The sequence below is a fragment of the Taurulus bubalis genome (genome assembly GCF_910589615.1).
Source record: "Taurulus bubalis genome assembly, chromosome: 11".
NCBI lineage: Eukaryota > Metazoa > Chordata > Actinopteri > Perciformes > Cottidae > Taurulus > Taurulus bubalis.
This window is the reverse complement of record NC_136599.1, coordinates 18754262-18779036: the sequence shown is the minus strand read 5'-3', so window position 1 is coordinate 18779036 and position 24775 is coordinate 18754262. Positions and strand designations below refer to the sequence as shown.

Genomic DNA, 24775 nt, shown 5'->3' with positions numbered 1-24775 from the left:
GACAGACAATGGAGCAGATTTCCCACAAAGATATTTAAAAGCCTTAAAACACACACACACACACACACACACACACACACACACACACACACACACACACACACACACTGCATCAAAGGAGTTATCAGGTCATGAGAAACAGGCACAGAGATGAGCAGATGAGCCGTTATTTGCGTTGTGATGCTGCGTGTGAGTGTGTCCTTGTGTTGTTTCTGTGTGTTTTCTGACGACAGTTGTGAGAGCTTCCCTGACCTTTGATCTGTGATTCAGCTGGCCGTTCTCTGTGGAAGGGACACATTCCTCTGGCACAAACTCAAGCAATAACCTTCAACCGAAAAAATTGGAAGACAGCAGGACTCAAAGACGTCCAACACCAAATAAAAGAGCATTCAGTTCATCAGATAAATAAATATTAAGTGCTTCTTTAGGCAGCAGCAACAAGTTGCAAAGCTCGTTTTAGTGCTGCTTTATAAAATACTTTGTGTCTCAGAGGAAACTCTCCTTTCAGAATAATAAATAAATACATAAAAATAAAACCAACAAAGTCTCATCCTGTGGGAAAGAAAGAAGAAGTGCGCTCTTTTTATCTATCTGGGAATATAGATCTGACTACAGCTATTTGAGAAACAGTGGGAGAGTACGTGTTTAGCCCAATAGAAGTGCAAGTTCTGCAGGTATTGTGAGGACAGTGAAGGACATGGTGTTTCATAATGCTCTTATCTTGCCTCCTATACAATTAACTATCTGTGTTTATTAGCACTATGTAATGTGGGCTAACAAGGTGACATAAAGAGGCACTAAATAAAGACGGTCTCACCTCGACAACCTGCCTGTTTCTGTTTGTTAATAACAGGTTCAGTTGGGTCATTAGTTTTCATGTGAGGAAGTTAGTTTTAACATAAGTCATTTTAAGTAATTTTACATAGAAAACCAGACCAACTCTCCACTCTCTTCATTGGACAAATCAAGTGTATGAAGCTCCTTGAAAACAAATCAAATGGTTTCAAAAGTTTTTTTGGGGTGTGAAGCTCTGGCTCTTCCTTCCGAAAAGATCAGCTTTTTTTTTCTTTTCCCGGACTGTTCCCTAAAGTTGACAGTGAGAGGAAATGAGAGGAAATGCCATCAGTCTAACAGGGATCAATGTTTATGAACTCTGGCGAGTCTCCTCCCTCCTTTGACCCGTAAACATAAATCATCTAAGAAATGCATGTGCGTTATATGACAGCAGGTATGCGTCAGACCAGTGCAAGTGACAACAAACATAAACATTGAGGATAATTGTTTTATTGCAAAGAAGATCACTGTAGCGTATATGTACATTGTACTATATTCACAAATATAGAAAGAGATATATGTTTTACAAAAAAGGCCTAACAACTATTATTTTGTGTTTTTGTGGTTTTTAATTGAGCTTGTGTTCAACTCCTAACACAGTTGCTGCAAGTTTCCCAGGCTGGGACAAAGCATGCCGTTGATAAGGGCTCTGAATACTGCTTATTGACAAAAAGCCAAATACCTTGAACACTTGTGGTCCTTCTTGGCTTAGAGCAGCGAACAACAGAAGAGGGGCAGGTATAAGAGCGAGCGTAGCAGCTGCTAATGTATTAACTGCAGGATAATGTATGTTCCTGTGCAACAATTTTAGGCTAGTAGAAACAGTCTTAATGGAAAGCATCATCGTTATCTACCTCATCATCACAGGCACAAAACAAATCATTTTCATATCTAGTACGGTCAAACATGATTTCCCAATGCGGCCTAAAATAACTTTACTAATCGCTGTAGTAAATTGCCAAACTGAAATAAATTGTTGACACGAAATGGATTGCTAATAGAAGAAAACTTTCTAAAAAAAAATCATTACATTAGGTAACACGTTACTTAGTCCGTAGCATTTAGCATTTATATAAACCTGTAATAAATGGTTTATAATACTAGTTGGAAGCATATATTTTAGGATTTGTCAACAAGTTTAACTTTTCCTATGAGGACTTATTTTATTTTATTACAACTTTTGTGTTTTACTATATCATCATTCCTCATGTGTTTATAGAGCCTCTACTTATGTATGCCTCTCAAGAGGATTTATAATTCCATTAAGTACACACCTAACCTGGAAATTTGTATTGTGTGACTTTTTATTCATCAGGCTTTGATACATCATATTAGATGATACATGTTATTTGGCAGATAATGTCGATCGTTGACATGGAAATGTAACTGTGTGCATAAATGGCCCACTGACTTCAGTTTCAGATGACTTGAATCTGGTCATCAAAAGTCTATTACAAATGGGGAAGACCCTTTCTGTGTGATGTGTTATTAGTGGTCAGTGAATCCGGGCATGGGGAAGGGTCTGGCAAATAGCTCCACCCGCTGGCGGAGCTCCGCGATGCGCGACACCGTCTCTTTGTCCTCCAGCAGGAAGGACTTGAAGCTGGACAGATTTCCTGTTGAGAGAAAGAGTAATAATAAAATGTATAATTCTGTCTAAAAAAATATCCTCTAGTGCACTGGTGTCAAACTCAAGGCCCGCGGGCCGAATCCGGCCCGCCAGGTAATTTTATGTGGCCCGCGACGGCTTCGCGGACCAGTTTTCAGTGAATCGCGGACCTTTGCATGGGCTTTTATTTTGAAAGGTTTTTTCTAATGTGCTTTTATTTTGAAGGCGTCATGTTCCTTTTGAACACATTATCTCTGGTCACAAAGCGTTAGAAAGCCTTCCCAGCAAACATTATGTATGTATATAAAACCCAACACTCTTCCTCTCTCACCAGTCTTCTTTTTCACATCCAGTGCGATCTGAATCCCTTCATCAATAAACTCCACAACCTTTTCAAAGTCTGCCTCCTTGAACTGTCTGGAGGTTAGAGCCGGAGTTCCTGTGAGAAAACAGCATTATTAATACAGGCAAGGTTGACAGGTTGACTGACAGGCTGATGAGCAGACAGACAGATCATACATACAGACAAAACAGCTCTACATCTACTCATCTGATTACCGAGCCTGAGTCCTCCTGGAGTGAGAGCGCTCTTGTCTCCGGGGCAGGTGTTCTTGTTGGCGGTGATGGACACCAGCTCCAGGACCCTCTCAGCTCGAGCCCCATCCATCCCTTGGGGTCGAAGGTCAACCAACGCCAGGTGGTTGTCTGTTCCACCTGAGAGGAGGAAGTGGTGGTGGAGGAGGAGGAGGAGGAGGAGGCGAGCATTACTGTTTTTGCTCAGTTGATAATGTGTCTGAAGGTAATACAAATTCTCCTTCACTCTCCACTCAAACCTCCACACAAACAATGAGGACGTTTTCTTTTTTCTCTTTGTATTCATATTCAGCATAAGGAACCCCACACAAACATATATAATACACATCTTATGTGTCTGTGTTTTGTACTAACAAACACCCTTCAGCTGCCTCAGTACCTGACACCAGTGTATAGCCTTTCTTCAGCAGAGCGTTAGCCATGGCCTTGGCATTCAGCAGCACTTGAGCAATGTACTGTTTGAACATGGGAGTGGAAGCCTGCAGAGACAGAAGTGATGCTGCATGTGTCATGAGAAAGACCATATCAAGACACTCCAGATGACTTGTCTGTTTTATACATAAGCTGCTGAAATTGAGCAGATTTTTTCCAAAGGGTGATCTTTCTCATTTTGTCTTGCTGGCTATTGTTAAATACTTGGGATTAATGTTGATATCTGGACCTGTTTGAGGGCGACAGCCACCCCTGCAATGGCGTGGTTGTGTGGTCCTCCCTGAAGTGATGGGAACACGGCAAAGTTCACCCTGTCCTGGAGGTCATATGTCACCTCCCGACCTTTCTTATCCACAGACCGCACACCTTTCCGGTAGAAGATCAGACCGGCCCTGCAGCGTGGAGAGAGAAAACCGTATGCATTCAACTTGAAATGTCCCTTTAAACGTTTCGTCTATAAAGACATTGTGCTTCTGCTTATTACGCATTTCTTGCGTACAATACAAAGCCACACAGTTTCACGACACATCTGGTGTCATGCCCTGCTCATAGGTTGAGTTGTTCCTTGTTTCAAGTTTGTTCATTCATGTGCAGGGTTTATTTTGTTCCTCTCATTTCAGATCACTTCACTTGCTGCCTTTGTGTTTTCCTGCAAGTTTTCCTTGTCTGCTTCACCTTGATTAGTGTCACCTGTCCATCATTAGACCTTCTGCTCACCTGTTCTCCCAAAGCAGTCATTCACTACATATACCAGCCCAGTTGCTTGGCACTGTGGCATGGTTCTTCACAATACCACAGTGTTTAGTGGTCCAGATGGTTTCTTTTCTTGGTGTTAGTTTTTTTTCTCGAGAGCTTTGAGTTTCTGTTGCTAGTCTTTTGATACTTTTTTTGTTGTTGCCTGACTCTCAACCTGTTAGCCATTTTTTGCAATAAATAATTTGCTAAATTCTTCTGCTGCTTCTACTGTCTGCGTTCCAGTTTTCTAAAACATCAACCATAACAATTGTAATACCCTAACCTGACTACCATGAACCCATATTCTGTGACCATTGCAAAAATCATTCATACACAGTGTCCAACCCCTCACCTTGCTCCACGCAGGGACTTATGGGTAGTGGAGGTGACCAGGTCAGCGTGCTGGAAAGGAGAAGGAACAGCTCCTGTTGCCACCAGGCCGCTGATATGAGCCATGTCTGCCAGCAGGTAGGCATTAAGCTCCACACACAGCTGAAACACACATCATTTCATTGTACACATATACTCATTCGTCTTTCCTATAATTTATTTTATCTTCTTTGGGTTTCCTATTTTAGTTGCCCTTATATTTGGCTATTCTTCCTTTCGGAAGTTAAACAGCTGGATGGAGTTAAGGGCTATTAAAATGTAGTAGTGGGCATAATTCCTGATATAAGAGGTACCTTCTTCATGCGAGGGTAGTCGATGAGGCGAGCGTAGGCGCTGGTTCCTGCTATGATCAGTTTGGGTCTGAAAAGCCGGGCCGTTTTCTCTAGCTGGTCATAATCTATCAGACCTGTTTTGGGCTGAGATGATGCAGGAGGATGGAGGAAAGAGTCAGACACCAGTCAAAAGGGAGTTCACTTGTAATTTTGTTTTTGTAACGATTAACTGCTTTCTTCACAGATTCTTTGACAGTTTTGATTTGAAATGTAATTCCTAAGTCAAGCGAATTACTCACATCCAGCTTGTAAGGCATCGATTCAAAGTAGATGGAGGTGGCTGAGATTCTCTTTGTGTCTGTCATGTAGCCGTGGGTAAGGCTGAAGTGGGGTGGAGTAAACAAAAAAATAAAAAATGAGAAATGAATTTGAGTCGAGCATGCATTCAGAGAGTTCTTCTGAAATAGTGTGTACTTATTCTGCCGACTAGTATTATTTATGTTATTGAAGTTCGTATTTAGTTTCTGCTTGTATATTTGTACTTTTTCATTATTGTATTGTATTGTTACGTATATTATTTTCTTACTTTTGAAAAGTAAAATGCTGTTTTGTCTTGTCTTGTGCCACTGGGTGTATTGTTCAATCTATTGTTATATGTAAAATAATATACATAATGTGTGTACATTCGTCAAAATCCTTCTGATTTACTGTACCCCTAACTCTCAGCCAGCCATCATATCAAGCTTTAGTGTCCGTCATATAAAAGTAGCAGATCAGGGGTGGTATAATGTGACAACTCCACTGACAACTTACTTTGTGACTATCCTTTAGTCATTTACACTAATTCCTCTTGACGTTAAGTCACATAAAAACATCATGTTTCATGCAAGAAAATTTCAGAACCACAAATCTCACATCATTTGATGGGACATTTAGCAAAACTGTTGCTACTCCGAACATAAAAACGGTCAGATAATGCCTATAACATGTCAGCCTAAATGCGTCGGCATTTTATGTCAGAATCTTAAGACTGTGACGTAGTCAGTCATCAGATAGCGTCATCATAGCCATCCAGCAGTGAGGTTGCAGCTTGCGCTATGTATGCAGATATAAACGGCTCATTCTATGATAACAAAAATATAACGATTCTCATTTTTAGGTGATTTTGCATTCAACATACTTATAAATATTATTCACCAATTCTGCCAATGGATAATGCTAAATGCTACACACTGTACCGTTCATTTAGAGTATTGTTTCTATCTGAATACAAGTTCACTCACTGCCCCCCGTCTGGCAGATCCAGGCCCATGATGCGGTCATGGGGCTGCAGGACAGATGTGTAGGCTGCAAAGTTAGCGGGGGATCCAGAGTACGGCTGGACGTTGATGCCCCACAGATTTGGGTCCAGACCGAATGCGAAGAGTGCTCGCTTCTGGCACAGCAGCTCAATCTTGTCAACAATCTCTGCACCTCCATAGTACCTGAGAAAAACAAAAGGCATTTATTAAGATTTGAAAGTATCATGTATCATGTATTATTTTGTCTCGTATTTTCTGTATCATTATGTATTGTTACGTATTGTTACGTATTGTATCGCTACGTATTGTATCGCTACATATTGTATCGTTATGTGTTGTATCGTTACATATTGTATCGTTACGTATATTGTATCGTTACATATTGTATCATTACGTATTGTATTATTATGTATCGTTACGTATTGTATCATTACGTATATTGTATCGCTGCGTATTGTATTGTTACATATTGTATCATTACATATTGTACCGTATAACACCGTTATGTATTGTACCATATTATATCATTATGTATTGTATCGTATTACAGCATTATATATTGTACTGTATTATGTCCGTTTCATATTGTATCGCATAACAGTGTATTATGTTCTACAGTACTGTATCATATTATGTTGAAGTGCATCATATACATTCTAATTTGGGGGAGTAATAATAAGATAAAAATAAATAAAAACAATAAGAGCACACAGTCATACATTAAAAGCAGTTCTGAAGAGGTGGGTTTTGATTTGTGATTTGAATGTGGAGAGGACAGTGCCGTCTCGCATGAGTTTGGGGAGAGAGTTCCAGAGGGAGGGGGCCGCTATGGAGAAGGCTCTGTCACCCCATGTCCGGTGCTTGGTCCTATGGGGGATGGATAGGAGGTTGGCATCAGAGGAGCGGAGCTGACGGGATGGAGTGTAGTGGTGGAGCAGGTCAGTGAGGTAGGAGGGGGCCTGGTTGTGGAGGGCTTTGTGAGTGAGAAGAAGGATTTTATATTGGATCCGTTGTGGGACGGGGAGCCAGTGGAGATTCTGGAGAACAGGGGTGATGTGATCACGGGAGCGGGTGTGGGTGAGCAGGCGAGCAGTAGAGTTCTGAATGTACTGGAGTTTATTGACTTTTTTGGATGTTGTGCCATAAAGAATGCTTTTGCAGTAATCAATTCTGGAGGTGATGAAGGCGTGGATCAGGGTTTCAGCAGCAAATGAGGAGAGTGATGGGCGGAGACCGGCAATGTTTTTTAAGTGAAAGAAGGCAGTTCTGGTGATTTGTTTGACGTGGTGTTCAAAGGAGAGGTTGCTGTCAAACATGACTCCAGGGTTGCGGATGTGTTGGGAGGGAGACAGAGTGGAGTTGTCGATGGTGAGGAAGAAGTTGTGACTGGTTTTGGTGAGAGATTTGGGACCTATGATGATCAGATCAGATTTATCACAGTTGAGTTTTAGAAAATTGGTTTGCATCCATGATTTAATGTCAGTGAGGCAGTCGGTCAGAGTGGAGTGAGTAGCAGTGGTGATGGCCTTTGTGGAGATGTAGAGCTGGACATCATCGGCGTAACAGTGGAAGAGCAGACCATGTTGACGGATAATGTTACCAAGAGGGAGCAGGTAGAGGATGAACAGAAGGGGACCAAGCACCGAACCCTGTGGGACGCCCTGAGACAGAGGAGCGGTGGAGGAGGTGCAGTTGTTGATGCTGATGTCTGTTTGTTAGATATGATTTGAGCCAGGAGAGAGCAGTTCCAGTGATGTTGAGGGATGATTCGAGGCGGGAGAAAAGGATGCTGTACAATTGCCATATAATTAAATCTTTCAGAATTGTACACTTGGGCTTCTGAAAATCTTTCAAAATTGTACAACAATTGTAACAATTTATTTTGTAAATTGCATTGTCGTTACCTTTGTCCTGGGTATCCCTCAGAGTATTTGTTGTTCAGACAGGAGCCCTGAGCCTCGAGCGCTGCACGGCTGCAGAAGTTCTGACAGGACAAACAAGCACAGTGTCAAGATCCACAGCCACACGCTGTACATATATACTACCTCATAATTTGCAAGTGCCTTCATTATTTCAAGTGTTGATTATAAAAAGAAATATGTACAGCGTATATACTGCATATATCATGCTTATATATTCAGAACACTGTCACCACCGAAATACAGTATAACGAAGGGACTGAATACCCCTGCTCTTTTTCAGCAAGGCCCAGCTTCACAACCACAGTCCACACTTTCCATATCCAGTATGCAATTTACTTCAACTAAACCAATTATAACTACAATAAGGCACGTCCTAGAGTCAGAGGATGATAAACCAAAGATATTTAAATCTGTTGAATTTGTTTCATAAATCTTACACAATGTTCATAACAGTCTTTTCTGGAAACTGCAAAACGGATTAGTTTATCAAAAAATAAAAAAATATTAGAGGTGATCTATTCAAATTAAAAGAGAAATATGGAGGAATCCAATACTGAATCCCTGTGGGGTTCAGCACTGTCAAATCTCCCAAAGACACTTGAGAGTCAGAGGAGAGATGGAGTTGCAGAAAAGGAAATGAATGTAAATGAATTTCTCTCCCCGTCTCAGTCTGTTTGTTTTTTCCCACTCTCACTTCTGCTCATCTTCTCTCTCTGTCTCCCTCTCTGGCTTCCTCAGCCGCCCCCTCTGCCTAGTTATTATACTATACCTGTCACTGTTCTAGGGATCCCTCAATCATTCCAGTGGGATTTAAACCCAGTGCCCCATTTGACACAAAACTCTCTCCATGATGGTGGCTCTCCATTGGGAGTCAGCCTGCTGCAGTGACTGACCAAACGCAGACACACAAGATGAAAATATTTTAGATGTCATTGTGATTGATAGCTCTGTGGATTGATAATTGTTGGAGAGTAGTGGCATGATAACTCCTTTCTTGTGCCACAGCTTCCACTTTGAGGGAATCACAGCGAGGGGGACAAATGCAAAGGAAATCTCTGAACTCTCTGAAGAAAACAATTAATTATAGAAACTACATCTCCGTTGACTTGCAGTTGCGCTGTCGTGTGTCGTGGAATAATACAGGAACCGCTGGGGGATTAGAGCTCGCTCAGAGACGGCTCCCCTCCAGCTGACATCGGACCAACATCCAACAACCCTGATCCATACCCATAACCCACAACCCTTCATCATTCAACCCCATCCCTCATCCTCCTTCTGGACCCTTAATCGATCTCTCCTACATCATCATGGCTCCCCTCCTTCTTCCCAATAATAAATGCTTCCAAACCCATGTCATTATTGACCTGGTCTTTGTTAGTGAATGGGACTGCCCCCTGATTTAACTCTGCCCTCTCCTGCGGAGGTGGCTGTCTATCTGTTATAGGTCTGGCGCAGATGGAGTAGCACCATGGGCTCCATTCAATCAGTAGGCTGGATAGATATACTCCCAGATCCAGTGCTCTCTCCCTCTCTCTCTCTGATCTGCGAGCGGTCGGACCTGCGGTTGTATGGTGCCTGAGTGCAGGCTACCATTGGTATTATTTTGGGGGAAGCTGTGTGCCATTTTTTTTGTTTCTGTTTTCTCCTGTTTTGTGTCTAGACAGGGAGGTCTGTATTGTTTTTCCTTTTGCTACAATAGGCCAGAAAGACCTTGTGTTCTAGCTAGTGTGGGGGCTTTTGTTTGTTGTTTTGGCCTTGGAGGAGACCCTGACACATCTTGCTTCTGTTTTAGTTGATTTATCTTTTAGTTAAACTATAAGCTGTCAATAAATGATTTTATTGCTGCTTAAATATATCACCCGCCCTATTGTTTCCCTTCCTTGTTCCACCTTTGCCAAGGCGATTTTAACCTTTACATGTGTATTACACCTGCACCCCTAGGCACCCTAGACGGCCGTAACTGGGACATTAGGAGTGAATCCAACAGATCATTAAACACTGAACATCTCTCCTCTTTACCTCTGATGCTATGAGCTCCAGTCCCCGACACTGCCTGTCCTTCTCCTGCTGCAGGAGGCTCCACATCTCCGGGTCGTCCCGGGCCAGGTTCTCCTGCCCCGTCCACTTGGCCGCGCTGCTGAGGCCTCGCCTGCATGACTCCGCTGTGACCTGCCCCTCTCGGCCCAGACATCCTGGAGCCCTGAGGAAGAGGCGCTGCATGGGGGTGGTAGGTAGACTCACATTATCATTCATGGTCAACAACTAAATGTCCACAGTTGTTGCGAAACTGCTCTGTTTGGCAAGACCTTGGAGAGACGGTGCTATATTTCCTATAACTTACTGTTCTGTTCAACGACTTGGTGTATTTAAAATAAACCTTTATGAGGAGACACAGGATTTGATTCAACTCTCCATTGTTATGAACTGTCTGCAGAGCAAAAGTTTGGTTGTTTTCCAGGATCACTCCTTTGGTGTCTTTTGAAAACCTCAGGAAGAGTGAGCCTGTGCAAAACACACTTTCATCACTCAAAATTATAATACTTTGCACCGGGGGTTTGGAAACAAGGGAGTTAGAATAATGTGCCTTTTGATGTTCTAAACAATCCATTAAATGAAAGGCAGTGAAAAAAACAAACGTGCTATTCAGTGGAGCGGTTATGGAAAACCTTGGACATGAAGAGTGATATGTGGCTGGCCACACAGGCAGTGACTTATTTATCAAGGTTTTGTTTGTTGAAGGCAGCGTGTAGCTGCGTGATAGTTACGTAACTATTCCTTTGGCTTAATAGAGCGATTACTGTTCAAGCATAATATATGTTGAAGCAAGTCTCCTTTCATCTATTGTGTTCACTGTGTTTTCTAAGCTTTGAGTAAATTAAGTCTTGCACAAAGGGTGGAGTGTACAGTCAACTTTCCTTCAAATACAAATACAAATATTCTGGGACAAACAGCAGCACTCTTCTTATTTGATGGCCTGCAATAATCACAGTTATCAGACAAACACAGTGGCAAATTAAAAAAAGCAACACAAAGTCGGACAAAACGTACATCTTTAAACCACACATGTCCATTGTGGTTGAGGTGACCTAGTTTGCAGTAACAAGTGCTTTTGTGACAACAACTCTTAGGAAACAGGGCACGATATCATCCAACACAGGTACAAGTGTATATAGGCGTACATTTAAAAAAGCTAAAAAAATAAATGCATAATGTACTCACCCGTATTGTTTGCCGTAATGACAGAGAAAGCATGCCTGTGACAGCTCAACTCACTTTTCAAAGTGCAAAGGGTGAAAGTAAAATCAGTACTGGAGGAAAGCCAAGGACATTTGTACTTTGTGTCCCTGATAAAAGTAACTGCAACAGTAAATCATCTGTTTGATCCCACTCTGTCAGTTCTTTGAAGAAGAAAAATCTTATCAGTCTGTTCAATGAACAGTCAAGGAGTTCATTTTATAGTAAGAAAAAAGCACTTGAAGTCCATAGTTTGGATAATTTAGTCTCTAAAGATGTATCCATTTCAAGTCTTCACTTGTGTCAATGCATATTCAGAAAACAAAAAAACACTACACACAATGATATGGTGGATTAAATCGCTGCTTTTTTTCAAGACAATGTGGCGCTTTTGGCAGATGAGTATAGTTTCAACACAAGACTGATGTTATGAATTTCATTAATCTCACTGACATGTTAACATAAGACTCGAACTGCACTCACTGACGTGTTGAAAATAGTATTAACAGCGTATAAAAACAGTCAATCGCAAACCTATTTAAAAAAACTGAACACATGATTTTGAAAAATGTATGAGAAGTCAGTGTTTGTTTATCTCAGAATTGATCATCCGAAGTGCTGCTGGTTTTGCTCTGTCTGAAAATGGTGGTCCGGACAGACTTTCTGCACCAGCCTGTAATCGGTGCCGGTGAAGGCGATGAAGATGCATATAACCTTAAACGGTTTGGCGCAGATCCAGGCTGCTTGGGACTGGGTGTTTTCTGAGTAGCAGGTCTGCCCCGGGTCATACATGCAGGGCTTGGTCTTCTTGGACCGGTTGGTTCTCTGGTATTCGATTCGGCAGTTGAGTTCGGTCACCATCACCATGTCCTGCTGCTGCTTCTGATGGTCTACAGGAGTAGAGCTGGTGGACTGAGGTGGGCTCTGCGACTGGGTCGTCAGATCCGGAACCAGTACCGAGTTTTTGGTGTGAACTCTCTGACCTGCTGGATCCAAAACTTCCCATCCTACCGCTTTGGAGGGTGGGACGATGCTGACAGATAAGTTCCCCAGACGGGACGAGTTGTGGCGGAAGTAGACACTGAACGTGCCGTTGATGTGGTCAACGATTTTCCCCGTCACCAGGAGGCTGAACTTCACTGTTTTCACGTTAAAGTAAAAATCGCCCCAGCCGAGGATCTTCTTAGTCTTTGGGGGCGTTTTTGCCGACGGTTTGGATTTGGAAGGGGGGCGGTAAAGATACTGATCCAGAGCTTGGGAAAAGTTCTGTGGCCATCCGTACGGGCCGAGAGAACCGTAAGCAGGTGTTTTTTGTTTCGTGGAGATGATCTGGAGATCTTTGAAGATATGTTTAACTTTCAAAGCAGCCCCCACAGCGTCCCCTGGCCCTCCTTCTTCCTCTCTCCATTGTTGGCTCTGAAACTCCAAGGGCTTGGGGGTTTCTTGTACCTGTGGATAACAACATGTAAATTAAGAAATGCCTCAAATTAAAGTGCTTTAATCCAAAGGGATTCTCACGAAAAACTGAAAAACACATTTCTCATTTAACGTTACCTTTATTCCATAATGGTTTTGTTTTTTATTTAGGCAATAAGGTACGAGAGGCGGTACAGTATCGTCAATAATGTACAGTTCAAGGGTGTTGTTAGGCCAGCGCGTAGCGTAGCATAATACAGTTACCTGCGACATTATAAATAGTAAGTAAATAGTAAACTGCCTTTCAGCACAAAATAGTTGTAGCCACCAAGCGTTGTGTATCGCATTTCAGCGATTGAGAAAATAGTCCTGCGATAGAGAAAATAAAGAAATAGTCCCCGTATGTGTGGCTGTTGCTATGCAACATACAAACAGCATTGGGAACATCATGTTTGTTAGCCTAGCACCCTAGCTAGATCTTGAATCATCCCATTCATTCACATTGCTGTGGGATGAATGGCTGAGTGGCATTCTTTCTCCACCCCCACACAGCCACCGATGTAAAGAAGTGCTCTCGCTGCTTCTCTGTCCGTCTTTTCTCCATCACTTTATTCCCCTCCATGATGTTTAGAGAACTTGCCTTGTGTCGGGAAATTACCGACGGTAATTATCTCTCACTGGAAATAATCACGATTTTGTGATCAAACCCTTTCAAACCCTCATCTTAGTTTCCGGTTTTACTCACTCGATCCCCGCTAATGAGTCTGCTCGCTCCGTGCCTTATCTGCTCTCCCCTCGCCCCCATTATTCATCGCTGCCATTCTCATCAAAAGTCATTCCCCCCAAAATATCAAAGTTTACATGAAACATGTCGTGCAAAATCTATTCATTATGGCTCAATAAAGTACACCCCCTGACTCACTCTCAACCAATCAGAATGCTTGATTTCATCTACCCCTATTATAATTAAGCAATAAGGTACGAGCGGCAGTACTGTATCGTCAATAATGTACTGTTCAAGGGTGTTGTTAAGCCCGACGCGTAGCGGAGGGCCGGCAAACCCTTGCAAATAACTCTAGACAGGAAAATATCTCCTATATAAACAACATTATCAATCTAAAAGGGCAAACGTCTGTCGGCCCAAATCTCCCAACCTCCCCGTATGTTTGTCTGTGTCACACCGCGGTGAGGGTTGTCTTGTCTGGGGTTTTTGTCTCGTAACTTCCTGTTTTATTTTGAAGCCTGACTCTCCTCTCGTTTCAGGTCACTTGCCCTTCCTCATGTGTCACTGGTCTGATTGTCTCCCCTGATCCCTAAGTGGTTCCACCTGTTCCCCATTGCCCTCATGTGCTTATAGTCTGCGTCTTCCCTCTGTTCTGTGCAAAAGTGCTTTTCCTTGCCCATGCACCAAAGCCAGCGTCCACAGTCCTAGTTAGAGTTTTCCCGAAAGTTTTTGTGTGTGAGTTGTTTTTTTCCCCTGTTTTTCTTCCCTCCTTTGGGAGCGTTTTATGTTTGAAGTTTTTGTGAGGAAGTTGTGTTCACAGCCTAATGTTTTTTTCACTCGTCGAAGAGGATCTAAGGAAATAATAAAGTGCGCCTGTACGGATATCCCCTGCATCTGGGTCCTCCTTTCAGTCCAGGCCTGACAGTCTGTTGCCTCATTGAATGTCATGCTGGCATACTTCTGTCCATTCTCATCAGCGAAAACAGCGAACGACCCTGTAGTTAGCGGCGGTTACCCTCCTTACCTCGTTGTCCAAAGTGCAGTTAGATATTGAACCAGACTTTTCTAACTAGACCCTCTGGTGTGGTCGGATTCAGTGAGGCCTTTATCGTGGCTATATCACATGTTTGGTAACTGTCAAGCTTGAAATGACAACTAACGGTCGCACAAAATCTACCTGTTATCTTGAGTGCGCACTGATATGGAACGCTCTGGTAAATGTAAACAGGTGTACATACATTATGGCTCAATGCAGTACACCCCGTGACTCACTCTCAACCAATCAGAATGCTTGATTTCATCTTACCCGTATTATAATAAATGTTCAATAAATGCAAGTTCTTAAACTGAATTGCATATATTCTATATTAAATCAGACACTGAAGGCACAGCGCTTACATCTCTTTTTTTCAACCAAAAATGCTTTTTGCTAGGGTACTTGGCTGAAAAAGATATCACAGAAAAAAGAGTGAGAACCCCTGATATAGAGAACCTTTACATTTGGAAATATCTGTTTCTGCAACTGCTTCAACACAATAGAGGTGAGGGGGATTTAGTTTGTGGTGCTAGTTTGTACGGTCTACCAAAGAAACCTTCCCAATTACAGAGAAAACTCTGACAGTGTTTTCTGTGGATTGTCCGGAGTAACAGGGACACTGTTTCTTGGGAGATGTGTTGCCGTTGACTTTCTACGCTGTTAACACCACAAACAATATCCCACTCAGCTCCGTTGTTTTGGGATAGATGCTGATGTCTCAGGAATCTCCCAAAACTTGAGTAAATAAAGCCTAACCTTCTTGCATAGAGCACTACTAGATTTAAGCGTCAAAATATGTTTTTTAATAATCATTGTTATTTTAAAGCACAGAATAAAAGGAAAGTGTTTTGGCTATATCATAATACATATACCCTCAGAACAAAGAGGATGACCGCAAATGAAGGACACTTTCACTTTTGCTCCATCACGAGGTAGCAAATAATCGATTAAAATATAATTATGGTTTGATGTCCTCTAAATGAGAATGTCTTAAAATTGTCTGTGATCAATAGGTAAGCCCCTTCAGGCAAGGACTACCACAAGGACTACCACAAGACACACATTCTCACTCTCACTCTCACACGCAGGCACGTGTTGCCTTTAACACACTTGTATTTTATTGTCCTCCCTCCCTTGTTGAAACTATCAATCCTCTTTTCAATGCCACCTTGATGATAGACTGAATATCTTGCAAGGAAGTCTCCATGCACAATAAGAAATTACCAGGAGCGTAAAGACAAATGATCAGCTGCAGGTGAATTCAAGTGTCAAGACCATCTCTCACAACACTACCATTTTTAAGTGGAAGCATTGTGATGCAGTGTGGGAGACAAGTCAAAGTTGTTTATGCCTCTAAAAATTGAGACAAGAGTTGGGCAAAAAGTTAGATGCACTTTATTTCCAATTTCATCATAATGGGTCAAAGGCAGATGGAGGTTTTGTGTATTTCTGAATAAACAGCGCCATTATTCCTCACCGACAGGTGGGACTCATAACCATAACCACCACACAGCCCTGTGTGCCAATCTCTGTCTTCTCCTGTAACCAAGTGAGCTCCAGCTGTGCATATTGTCACAAGCCTAAATCTATATGTGCTGTTCTCACCTTCACTAATTGGAGCCCACTGTGTGACAGCCATGTCGTTGGCTCCGTGTCAAGATGCCAGCACAGTGACTGCAACTGAGCAACAGCGATGCAGATGATGCACGCACAACACCTGTGCAGAGGCACCTGCAGAAGCCGAAAAACTGAGAAACCTGAGAGCTGTAATTGCATTTTAAGGGCAGAGAGAACATTTTTGCCATTGGCTAAAAAGATACTAACCGTGTACGTTTTTCACCACTTTAAAACAAAGTGATGGGGGCGATTCAACTTGTCAAACTGACAAAGGGTTCAGCTAATGAAGCACAAAATGAGGTTGTTCTGAGGTATTCTGCTGAGAATTCCCATGTTAAAGTTACAGATGCTGCAGTCTGCTGCTCATGCAGCAAAGTAAGTTCAATTACAGACAAGAAAGACAATTAAGTTACAATTACGCCTGAAAGAGAATTACAGACCACAACAGTGGAACAAATTAGAATTTGGAGGGATAGAGAAGACCCATTTTGGCTGAACTTCACCATCTAATAGAAGTCAACTTTGATCAAGTCCCCCTAGAAAGGCTGACATCTTAAGATACAAGTCTTACATTCTGAGCCTGCTTGAAGAAAAGCAAATCACACCAGAACAAAAGCATGTCATTCGTAGAATGAAACAGCATGCCACAAACTTTTCAATGGAAGAGTTTCAAGTTAAAGCTGAAATCAGATCAGAACATTCAGAGCAATCAATCCACTCATTCTCAACTCTGTCTGCTTCTGTCAACTTACATATTATCCCTAAAAAACTGCCGTCAACTGATTATTTTTTCTTTCTGTATTCTTTCTCAACAGAACAGGCTTCACATATATAATATTGATGCTGATTGATTATTGATGAATTCAGAACCAACACATCCTCAGAAAAAAACTGTTGAAACAAAGAAAGACCATTTGCCTGAGCACCAATGCATTAATATATGAACAGTGGCAGAACTAGAACATGAGGGAATCAAGCACAAATTATCTGCAGAACTCTTCCGAGAGCCTAAACAACATCCTGCGTTCATAATGAGCAACTCAGAGCTGTTCGCTGATCTTACTCACCGCTGAAGGGAGAAGACACAGACAGGTGATGGCAACGTTCAAACACAGCGCCCTCATTTTGCAGCAACAGCAGCAACGTGTCTCCATGCAGAGAGCCCAAGTGTCTTGGAGGCAATCTGCCCGGCGGAATAAGTGGTGAGTTTCTGAGTTTAAGCTTAACTCACTTCAAAAGTGGAGAAGACGTACTGCAGCGAGAGACTCAACACTCCTCAAGATCTGGAGTGAATACTGTCTCAGTGCGCCTTCTTCCCCCACCAGCCCCTCTCTCTCTCTTTCTCTCTCTCTCTCTCTCTCTCTCTCTCTCTCTCTCTCTCTCTCTCGCCCTCTCGCTCTCTCTCTCACTCTCTTTCTCTATCAATACACACACACACACGCACACACACACACACACACACACACACACACACACACACACACACACACACACACACACACACACACACACACACACAAACACGCTTCTGTATTTAACATGACCAAAAATTTAGATAAAGCATTAAATGCCTGAGGAGGAAAATTGTGTTCAGTAAGAATTTATCAATTGAGAATAATGTCGGCTAATCGGTGTCTCTGTGTTGGCTAAACGTATAGATGCAATGTCGCACTAAATAAAGACACACACACACACACACACACACACACACACACACACACACACACACACACGCACACATCCATCACGCTTGCCTCCCTGCTCATTTTCACCACCTGGCCGGCCCTTATTATGACTCATCAACCCGGGGAAAGGCGCTCTCAGGCGGGCACAGTTTGACAGCCCTCCCCGCTGTCCCCGCAAACTTCAGCCACGGGGAGGCTGACAAAATGACAAGGACTCTCTACGGGAAATGTTCAAATCACTGACAAGTATGGTGGAATTCTGCCAGTGCCTGAGCTTTTCCGAGGAATTTCAAGCCGACAAATCACTGTAAGTATGGGCTTCCAACCAACAAGAGAAGTGTAAATACAGAGACCCATTAAATGGTAAGCTGCTCTATTCAAACACGACTTTATCAACATGTTTAGCATCTTATTAACCTGCTTCTTGTGTAATAATTGATGATTGTGATTGGCTCAACATTGTAGTTGTTTGACGACATTTCTGATTAAATCATTTAAGAAAAGCATTAAAATGTTCTATTCTTACCAATAAAGAATGAATGATGGAAATGATGGGTGCAAAACGAACAGCCATCTTTGATTGTCAAAATCAGAGTCATTTATTGCCAAGTATGTTTACACGTACAAGGAATTTGTCCTGTCATTTTCTACAATAATGATATGTATGGTGTACTAATAACACTGTCATATAATTATGAGTGCTTTCAACACATCCATAAATTTCTTAAGCGCTAAATAAACTTTACGAACAGCACGGCATGCAACGGCTTTTCCGATGTTCTCTGCATCGCCAACACTGTACAAATATGCTCCACTCGCAAAAAAGCGCAAGGCTGTGATCCAATCTGTGATCCAATCTGTGATCCAGTCTGTGATCCAGTCTATGCATACCAGTGACGGGCCGTGGATTTTCTACCTGCACATTCAGTGGATCAGCTGTTTAACACAATCCAATTATAAAAAAAATATAACTTTTAATTCTAAAAAAAAAAAGATGAAATAGCTATAACTTTGTGACTCTGTTTAGGCCAACAGAGAAGGCTTAGCAGGCCCTGACAGCCCGCCACTACTGCATACAGTATGTGAGACGGACAATGTTCGGCTGCGCCGCGTGGTGTTCAATGTACGGCTCGAGAAGGCCGTGTGAATAAGTGATTCCTTGTCGGCAGAATCATTAGAGCTCGTACAGGAAGTCATCATGATGTGAGAACAGATTTTGGCGATCTCGAAGAACTCTCTCCCTATAAAACTAACCTAACTAATATCGCTCCTTCATCTCTGAGGAAGGGAGCTGGCATTTTTGTCCAGTGGGAGTGGCCAGCTTATCCAGTGAATTTCAGTTAGCCTGCACTGGAGCAGGTTAAAGGATTTGGATGTGTTGCTATGGGGATTTTTCCAAACTTGCTTCGTGGAACCGAAAAGCCTGACCTGCGTCATCTTATCCTGAAAATTATCCGGCTAACTCAATAAGCCAGGTACGAGGAACGGGGCCCAGATAGTTGGAAAAAGTATGTGAGTCAGAGAAGTTATTTCACTTGGCACTCCAAAAAGAGAAATGTGGACAGCTTAACCAGAGCCTTTAACCAAGAATGGACAGACTCTTGTGTTTATTATTCCCACAACCAATTAAAAAGCAGTATCTCTCATGTTCAGTGATATTAAAAGCAGCGATGTGAAGCGCCACTACCAGACAAAGCACAGATCTTTTGAGCAAACGGACCGACTCAAACTCACTTCAATCGTGCCAGTGCCAAAGCACTCCACTAAACGACTTCCGCCCTGTTGCACTTACCCCCATCATCATGAAGTGCTTTGAGAGGCTGATCCTGGCTCATCTCAAAACCTGCCTACCACCCACACTGGACCCCCTCCAATTTGCGTAACGCCAGAACAGGAGTACAGAGGACGCCATCTCCACAGCGCTTCACTCCGCCCTCTCCCACCTGGACAACAACAACACCTACGTGAGAATGCTGTTCATCGATTTCAGTTCAGCATTTAACATTATCATCCCCTCCAAACTGAATACCAAACTAGGTGAGTTTGGCATCGACACCACCCTCTGCAGCTGGATACTGGATTTCCTAACCAACAGACCCCAGTATGTTAGGTTAGCGGCCAATCACACCTCCTCGACCTTCACCGTGAACACTGGCGTTCCACAGGTCTGTGTGCTGAGTCCTCTCCTCTACTCCGACACCTCCCATATATATATATATATATATATATATATATATATATATATATATATATATATATATATATATATATATATATATATATATATATATATATATATATATATATATATATATGAAGACAATACAAACAGTATAGACAGTATAATCATATACATACATATGTATGTATATGATTATACTGTCTATACTGTTTGTATTGTCTTCATCATATTATCCACCACATTGCACTGCACCTTAACTGCTTCTTTTGCACTCTGGATAGATGCAAACTACATTTCGTTGTCACAGTATTTGTACTATGTGCAATGACAATAAAGTTGAATCTGAATCTGAAATTAAGGCACAGAAAAATAAACCTAAGAGCCCAATATGATCAGAACCCTAACACATGAATTAATATGATGATATGAAATGAGCTGAAACAAGTGGTTTAATAACCAGGTGTCCCTGAACAAACATTTCCCTTTTTAAATGACAAGAATATAATATCTTGGCTCTTTTGATTGACATCACTTGACGCCTGATCAAACTGAATTTAAAGCTGCATGACAATTCAGTTATTTATTTATTTTTAATTAAGGACTTTATTTAATTTATCGAGTCACATTTTTCAAAAGCTTTCTGTTTTAAATCCAGCCTTTATTTTACTTGAAATAAGAGAAGATAATATATGTATTATTAGAGTATGTATTATTTAAAATTATTCCAGTTAAATTGGAAATCTGTAATAATAAATATTCTTTAGATGTTAATTAATTTAACTTTATTTAATTTGACAGTCAGATGTTGACTACAGATGTTAATACAACATGTTGGCACCTTCAATAAATATGGCACAAAATAAAATAGCACAAATTTTAAATTATTGTGATGTTCCGGACCTTTGCATGAGGAAATTCTCTCGAACTGAACCTCGCTAAATTTTAGTTAAATACCCCTTTCATAAAGTATGCATCTTGCGAAAATACATGTGGGATGTGGGCCCAGGTAGGTTATCATCTTGACCGAAATTTAGTTTGCGCATGCGTACAACTTGATGCTGGTAAACAGTTGTTGCTGAGCGGAAACACCCTTTTAACTTATGGTGAAAACAGTTCACACGCTCGTTCACAGCCATACGATCTTTTTGCGAAAGAAAGAAGAAAAAAAAGAGTATTTATTCTCGAAGAGATTTTTATTAAAAGCAGAGGCGTGGTCAGATCACCATACTCCCACAATGCATAGCGCACGTGTGGTAGTTCTAGGTTAAACCGCTTCCATGTAACTCTCATCCATATTATTACATATTCTTATTACGTATTGGTACAACTATTTCAATTATTTGTTGTATAGAGATTATTTTGTAATTCCAAACAAGTTATGCAATGGTGTTACGAAAACAAGGAACCATACGTGAACTCGGTAAGGCGGAGAATAGGGTCGGGCAGTCCTCCCTTTCTAAAGTACACACTCTTGATTCTCTTCAGATCGCATAAATCTTTCGCCTTTTACTAAAGATTTCCGTGGAGAGGATCATTAAGAGTTTCAACTAATTTTTTGATGCTCTGCTAACGCGGGGCTTTCTAATGTTGTGAAAAATAATATGATTATATAAAGAGGTTTAAATTATTAAACGTCAGTAGGACGCGCTCATTTAAAGCGGAATGGATATCTTATTACCATGAATGGGGATGTTCCTCGTGCGGATTTATTTAAGGAGATTTGTTTTGTATGACCTGCACAGGGCAAAATCATTCATTATTACTCATGAAATGTAAAACGATGTCACCAGTTCTGTGTTTGCTGCAGTTGCTTGTTACACATTGTCGTCGTTACCTACTCGTATAAATACATCGCTGAGAACTGCTTCTTAGTCGCCACTGCCTCTGTTTTCTCTGTTATTTTATGTATTTCCTCTTTCATTTCCTTCAGTTTAAATCTATCTGCCTCCCTCTCAAACAGTGAAGCAGTCCTTTGAGAAGACCTGCTTTAAAACAGTTGCTCTACTTGACCACGAGAGGGCGCCTCTTACAAATTAACCCAAACCACAATAATGAATTAGTGCATTTCAACTTCCCACTCAGGTTTTCATAGTTTTGTCTTCCAGTTTTAGTGACACAAATGCCGAGTTCATCTCGAAATATCATGCAAATAATACTGTTGTGTATCGCCTCATGATCAAGCAATAACAACAGAAGACACGTATATTCCCGTCTAACAGAAACCCATTTTTTTGTTGTGAAATGCCAACATCAAAATGCAGATTTTTTTTTAGGAGGAATTCCACCAAAATGTAAAACACCGAGCTGTAAGCATGACTTTATGGTCTGTGAAGGAGGAGCTGCATTTCGCCACGTGGCCTGTGGGGGCAGCAACATACCAGCGGCGTAAAATATGCAGGAAATTGAAGGACGAAGAAGAAGAAGAAGAAGAAGAAGAAGAAGAAGAAGAAGAAGAAGAAGAAGAAAAAGAAGCAGCAAAAATAAATACACGACGCTGTTCATCCACTCAGGTTACAAGGGAGTCGCTTTGGGTCGTCCGTGGATCTATTGTGTACATCGCTGACACTCAAGTGGCGTCGCAGCCGTTCGTCCCGTGTGCCAGCTGGTGAAGGAGGAGGAGCGTTTATATGCTGGAGGGAAACAACAACAACAACAACAACAACTCGTGGACGAATAAGTCAGGTGGACCAGAGGAGGAGCAGATGTATGACTCGACTAGCTGAGATAGGTCCGAGGGTAAAATCGTGTTATCCTGTAAACTGCAGATCATTCAGAAGTTAGTCATGGATGCTCGTGATACTGTTAAGATTGAAGACACAGCAGACTGTGACCATGCTGTTGCTGCTGCTGCACGTGACCAACAACAAGAAGTGGGTGACACCTCAACAACAAAACAGCAAAGGAGAAAGAAGAGTGCAATCTGGAAATATTTTTCTATCTGTGACGACGACGTGACGAAGGTTGCGTGCAATATATGCAAGAGAGTTGTGGGCAGAGGCAAGAATTTAGGACATCTAACCACCAGTAACATGCACAACCATATGTATTACAAGCATCGCAACGTGGCAGGCATCCGTGGCACTCAGAGCAGCAGGAGGTCGCAGCCGAGCTCAGCAGCTCCCGCTCACGCACCCGAAGCCCACGATCGACCAAGCCGCACGATGACCCAGACGATCACCGACAGCGTGGGGGAAATGATCAGCATGGATTTGTTGCCGTATTCGTTCGTGGAGAACCAGGGGTTCCATAAACTCATGAAAGTGGTGGCACCGCATTACACCCTCCCAGCAGCCATCCACTTCAGTAGCAAAGTTGTTCCACGGCTTCACCAAAGAGTAACATCTAAAGTGAGAGAGAGCCTCGTGAACGTGGAGGGCAATGTTGTGCACTTCACGGCCGACATCTGGACCAGGAAGTTCTCCACCAGCTCCTACCTTTCTCTCACAGGACATTGGTTTGTACAGCACATGTCAGGTGGTGGGGCCGTGACACACAAACGCGCCGGTGCGTTGCTCGGCATGAAGGTCATCGACACAGAGTACACGCCAGCAGAAATCCTGCAACACCTCCTGGGCCTTGTGGAAGAGTGGCAAGCTGTGGTTCCACACAGATTTTCTGTCGGGATTTTAGTCACCAACAACACGAGCAATATTGTGAAAGCCATGTCGAGCAGTGGCTTTGAGCACATTCGATGCATGGCTCACTCCATACACTTGATCGTGACAGGGGCTATCGAAGAGTGCCACGGTGTGGTCACCGTGATCAACACGGCTCGGAGAATTACCAACACTGTACACATGTCGAACAAAGCCATAGCTAAGCTGCACGAGGTGCAGGAGCGACTGGGACTTGCTGAGGCGGCCTTGACTCACGATGTGCCGACCAGGTGGAACACCGTGCTGTTCATGCTGCAGCGCCTGCTGGAGCAGAAGAAGGCGCTGATTGACATGTCGGCAGAGGTGGACCTCGGTGAGTCTATCGCGCAGCCCCAGTGGACTTTGATGGAGGCCATTGTCAAAGTGCTGGAGCCATTTGAGGAAGCAACGCGCACAGTGTGCCAAGATGATGCGTCTATTTCCTCTGTGATTCCATGCATCCAGGCCCTCAGAGCGGCGCTCAACGAACTCATCGCAAATAAGGACGTGCGCGATCTGTTAGTGACTCGCAAGCTGGTTGGTTTACTGCAGAGCCACCTCGAAGAACACTTTCAACATGTCTTTGAAACGCCCACCAACACTTATTTTAAAGCCACGCTCCTGGACCCACGATTTAAGATCATGCCCATGGCGCTGCTCAGCCAGCTGGACTTTGAGAGGCTGAAAGCCGCCGTGGCGGTGGAGGTCGAGGAGTTGCTGGAGCAGGACCGGATGCTTTCCGCAGGTGAAGCTGGCTCTTCATCAAGCGTGGCGTCAGAATCGGAGGACACCAGCAGCAAGCCAACAAGCCTTTTCTGGGGTGCAATGCAGAGTCTTGTAGCGAATAACGCAGCATCTTTATCGAAGACGGTGACATCGCTCAGTTTAGAGACCTACCTAGCGGAGAGCAGCCCACAGTCTCTGGCCTCTGACCCGGTGTCTTCATACTGGTCAGCAAAGATGGCACAACATCCAGCACTGGCTCGAGTGGCAGTCAAATATTTGGCCTGCCCACCGACGAGTGTCTCCTCCGAGAGGCTCTTGAGAACCGGAGAGGATGTTGTTGCTCCAGATTACAGACTTCTCCCTGTCGATGTGCCGCAGCTGGTTTTCACCAAATACAACTTCGTGAAATTTCATTAGCATTTTGTTCTGCT

The 24775-nt window shown here is 42.7% G+C and overlaps 3 protein-coding genes across 3 annotated transcripts; 1 reads left to right on the top strand and 2 right to left on the bottom strand.

Moving 5' to 3' along the window:
* Positions 1 to 2322: 2322 nt before the first annotated feature.
* On the bottom strand, positions 2323 to 11786 carry LOC306743339 (serine hydroxymethyltransferase, mitochondrial-like; the record flags this gene model as incomplete). Its single annotated transcript, XM_079225843.1, has 13 exons — positions 2323 to 2450; positions 2775 to 2882; positions 3002 to 3157; positions 3417 to 3516; positions 3699 to 3861; positions 4557 to 4696; positions 4888 to 5010; positions 5166 to 5247; positions 6150 to 6350; positions 8072 to 8151; positions 10109 to 10303; positions 11309 to 11352; positions 11777 to 11786. 13 exons carry the CDS (start codon positions 11784 to 11786, stop codon positions 2323 to 2325), a joined length of 1530 nt encoding a protein of 509 aa, XP_079081969.1.
* A 143-nt stretch (positions 11787 to 11929) lies between these two features.
* LOC306743573 (neurexophilin-2-like) lies at positions 11930 to 17270 on the bottom strand (the record flags this gene model as incomplete). Its single annotated transcript, XM_079226101.1, has 2 exons — positions 11930 to 12772; positions 17184 to 17270. 2 exons carry the CDS (start codon positions 17268 to 17270, stop codon positions 11930 to 11932), a joined length of 930 nt encoding a protein of 309 aa, XP_079082227.1.
* A 5754-nt stretch (positions 17271 to 23024) lies between these two features.
* On the top strand, positions 23025 to 24761 carry LOC306743338 (zinc finger BED domain-containing protein 4-like; the record flags this gene model as incomplete). Its single annotated transcript, XM_079225842.1, has 1 exon — positions 23025 to 24761. One exon carries the CDS (start codon positions 23025 to 23027, stop codon positions 24759 to 24761), a length of 1737 nt encoding a protein of 578 aa, XP_079081968.1.
* Positions 24762 to 24775: the final 14 nt, after the last annotated feature.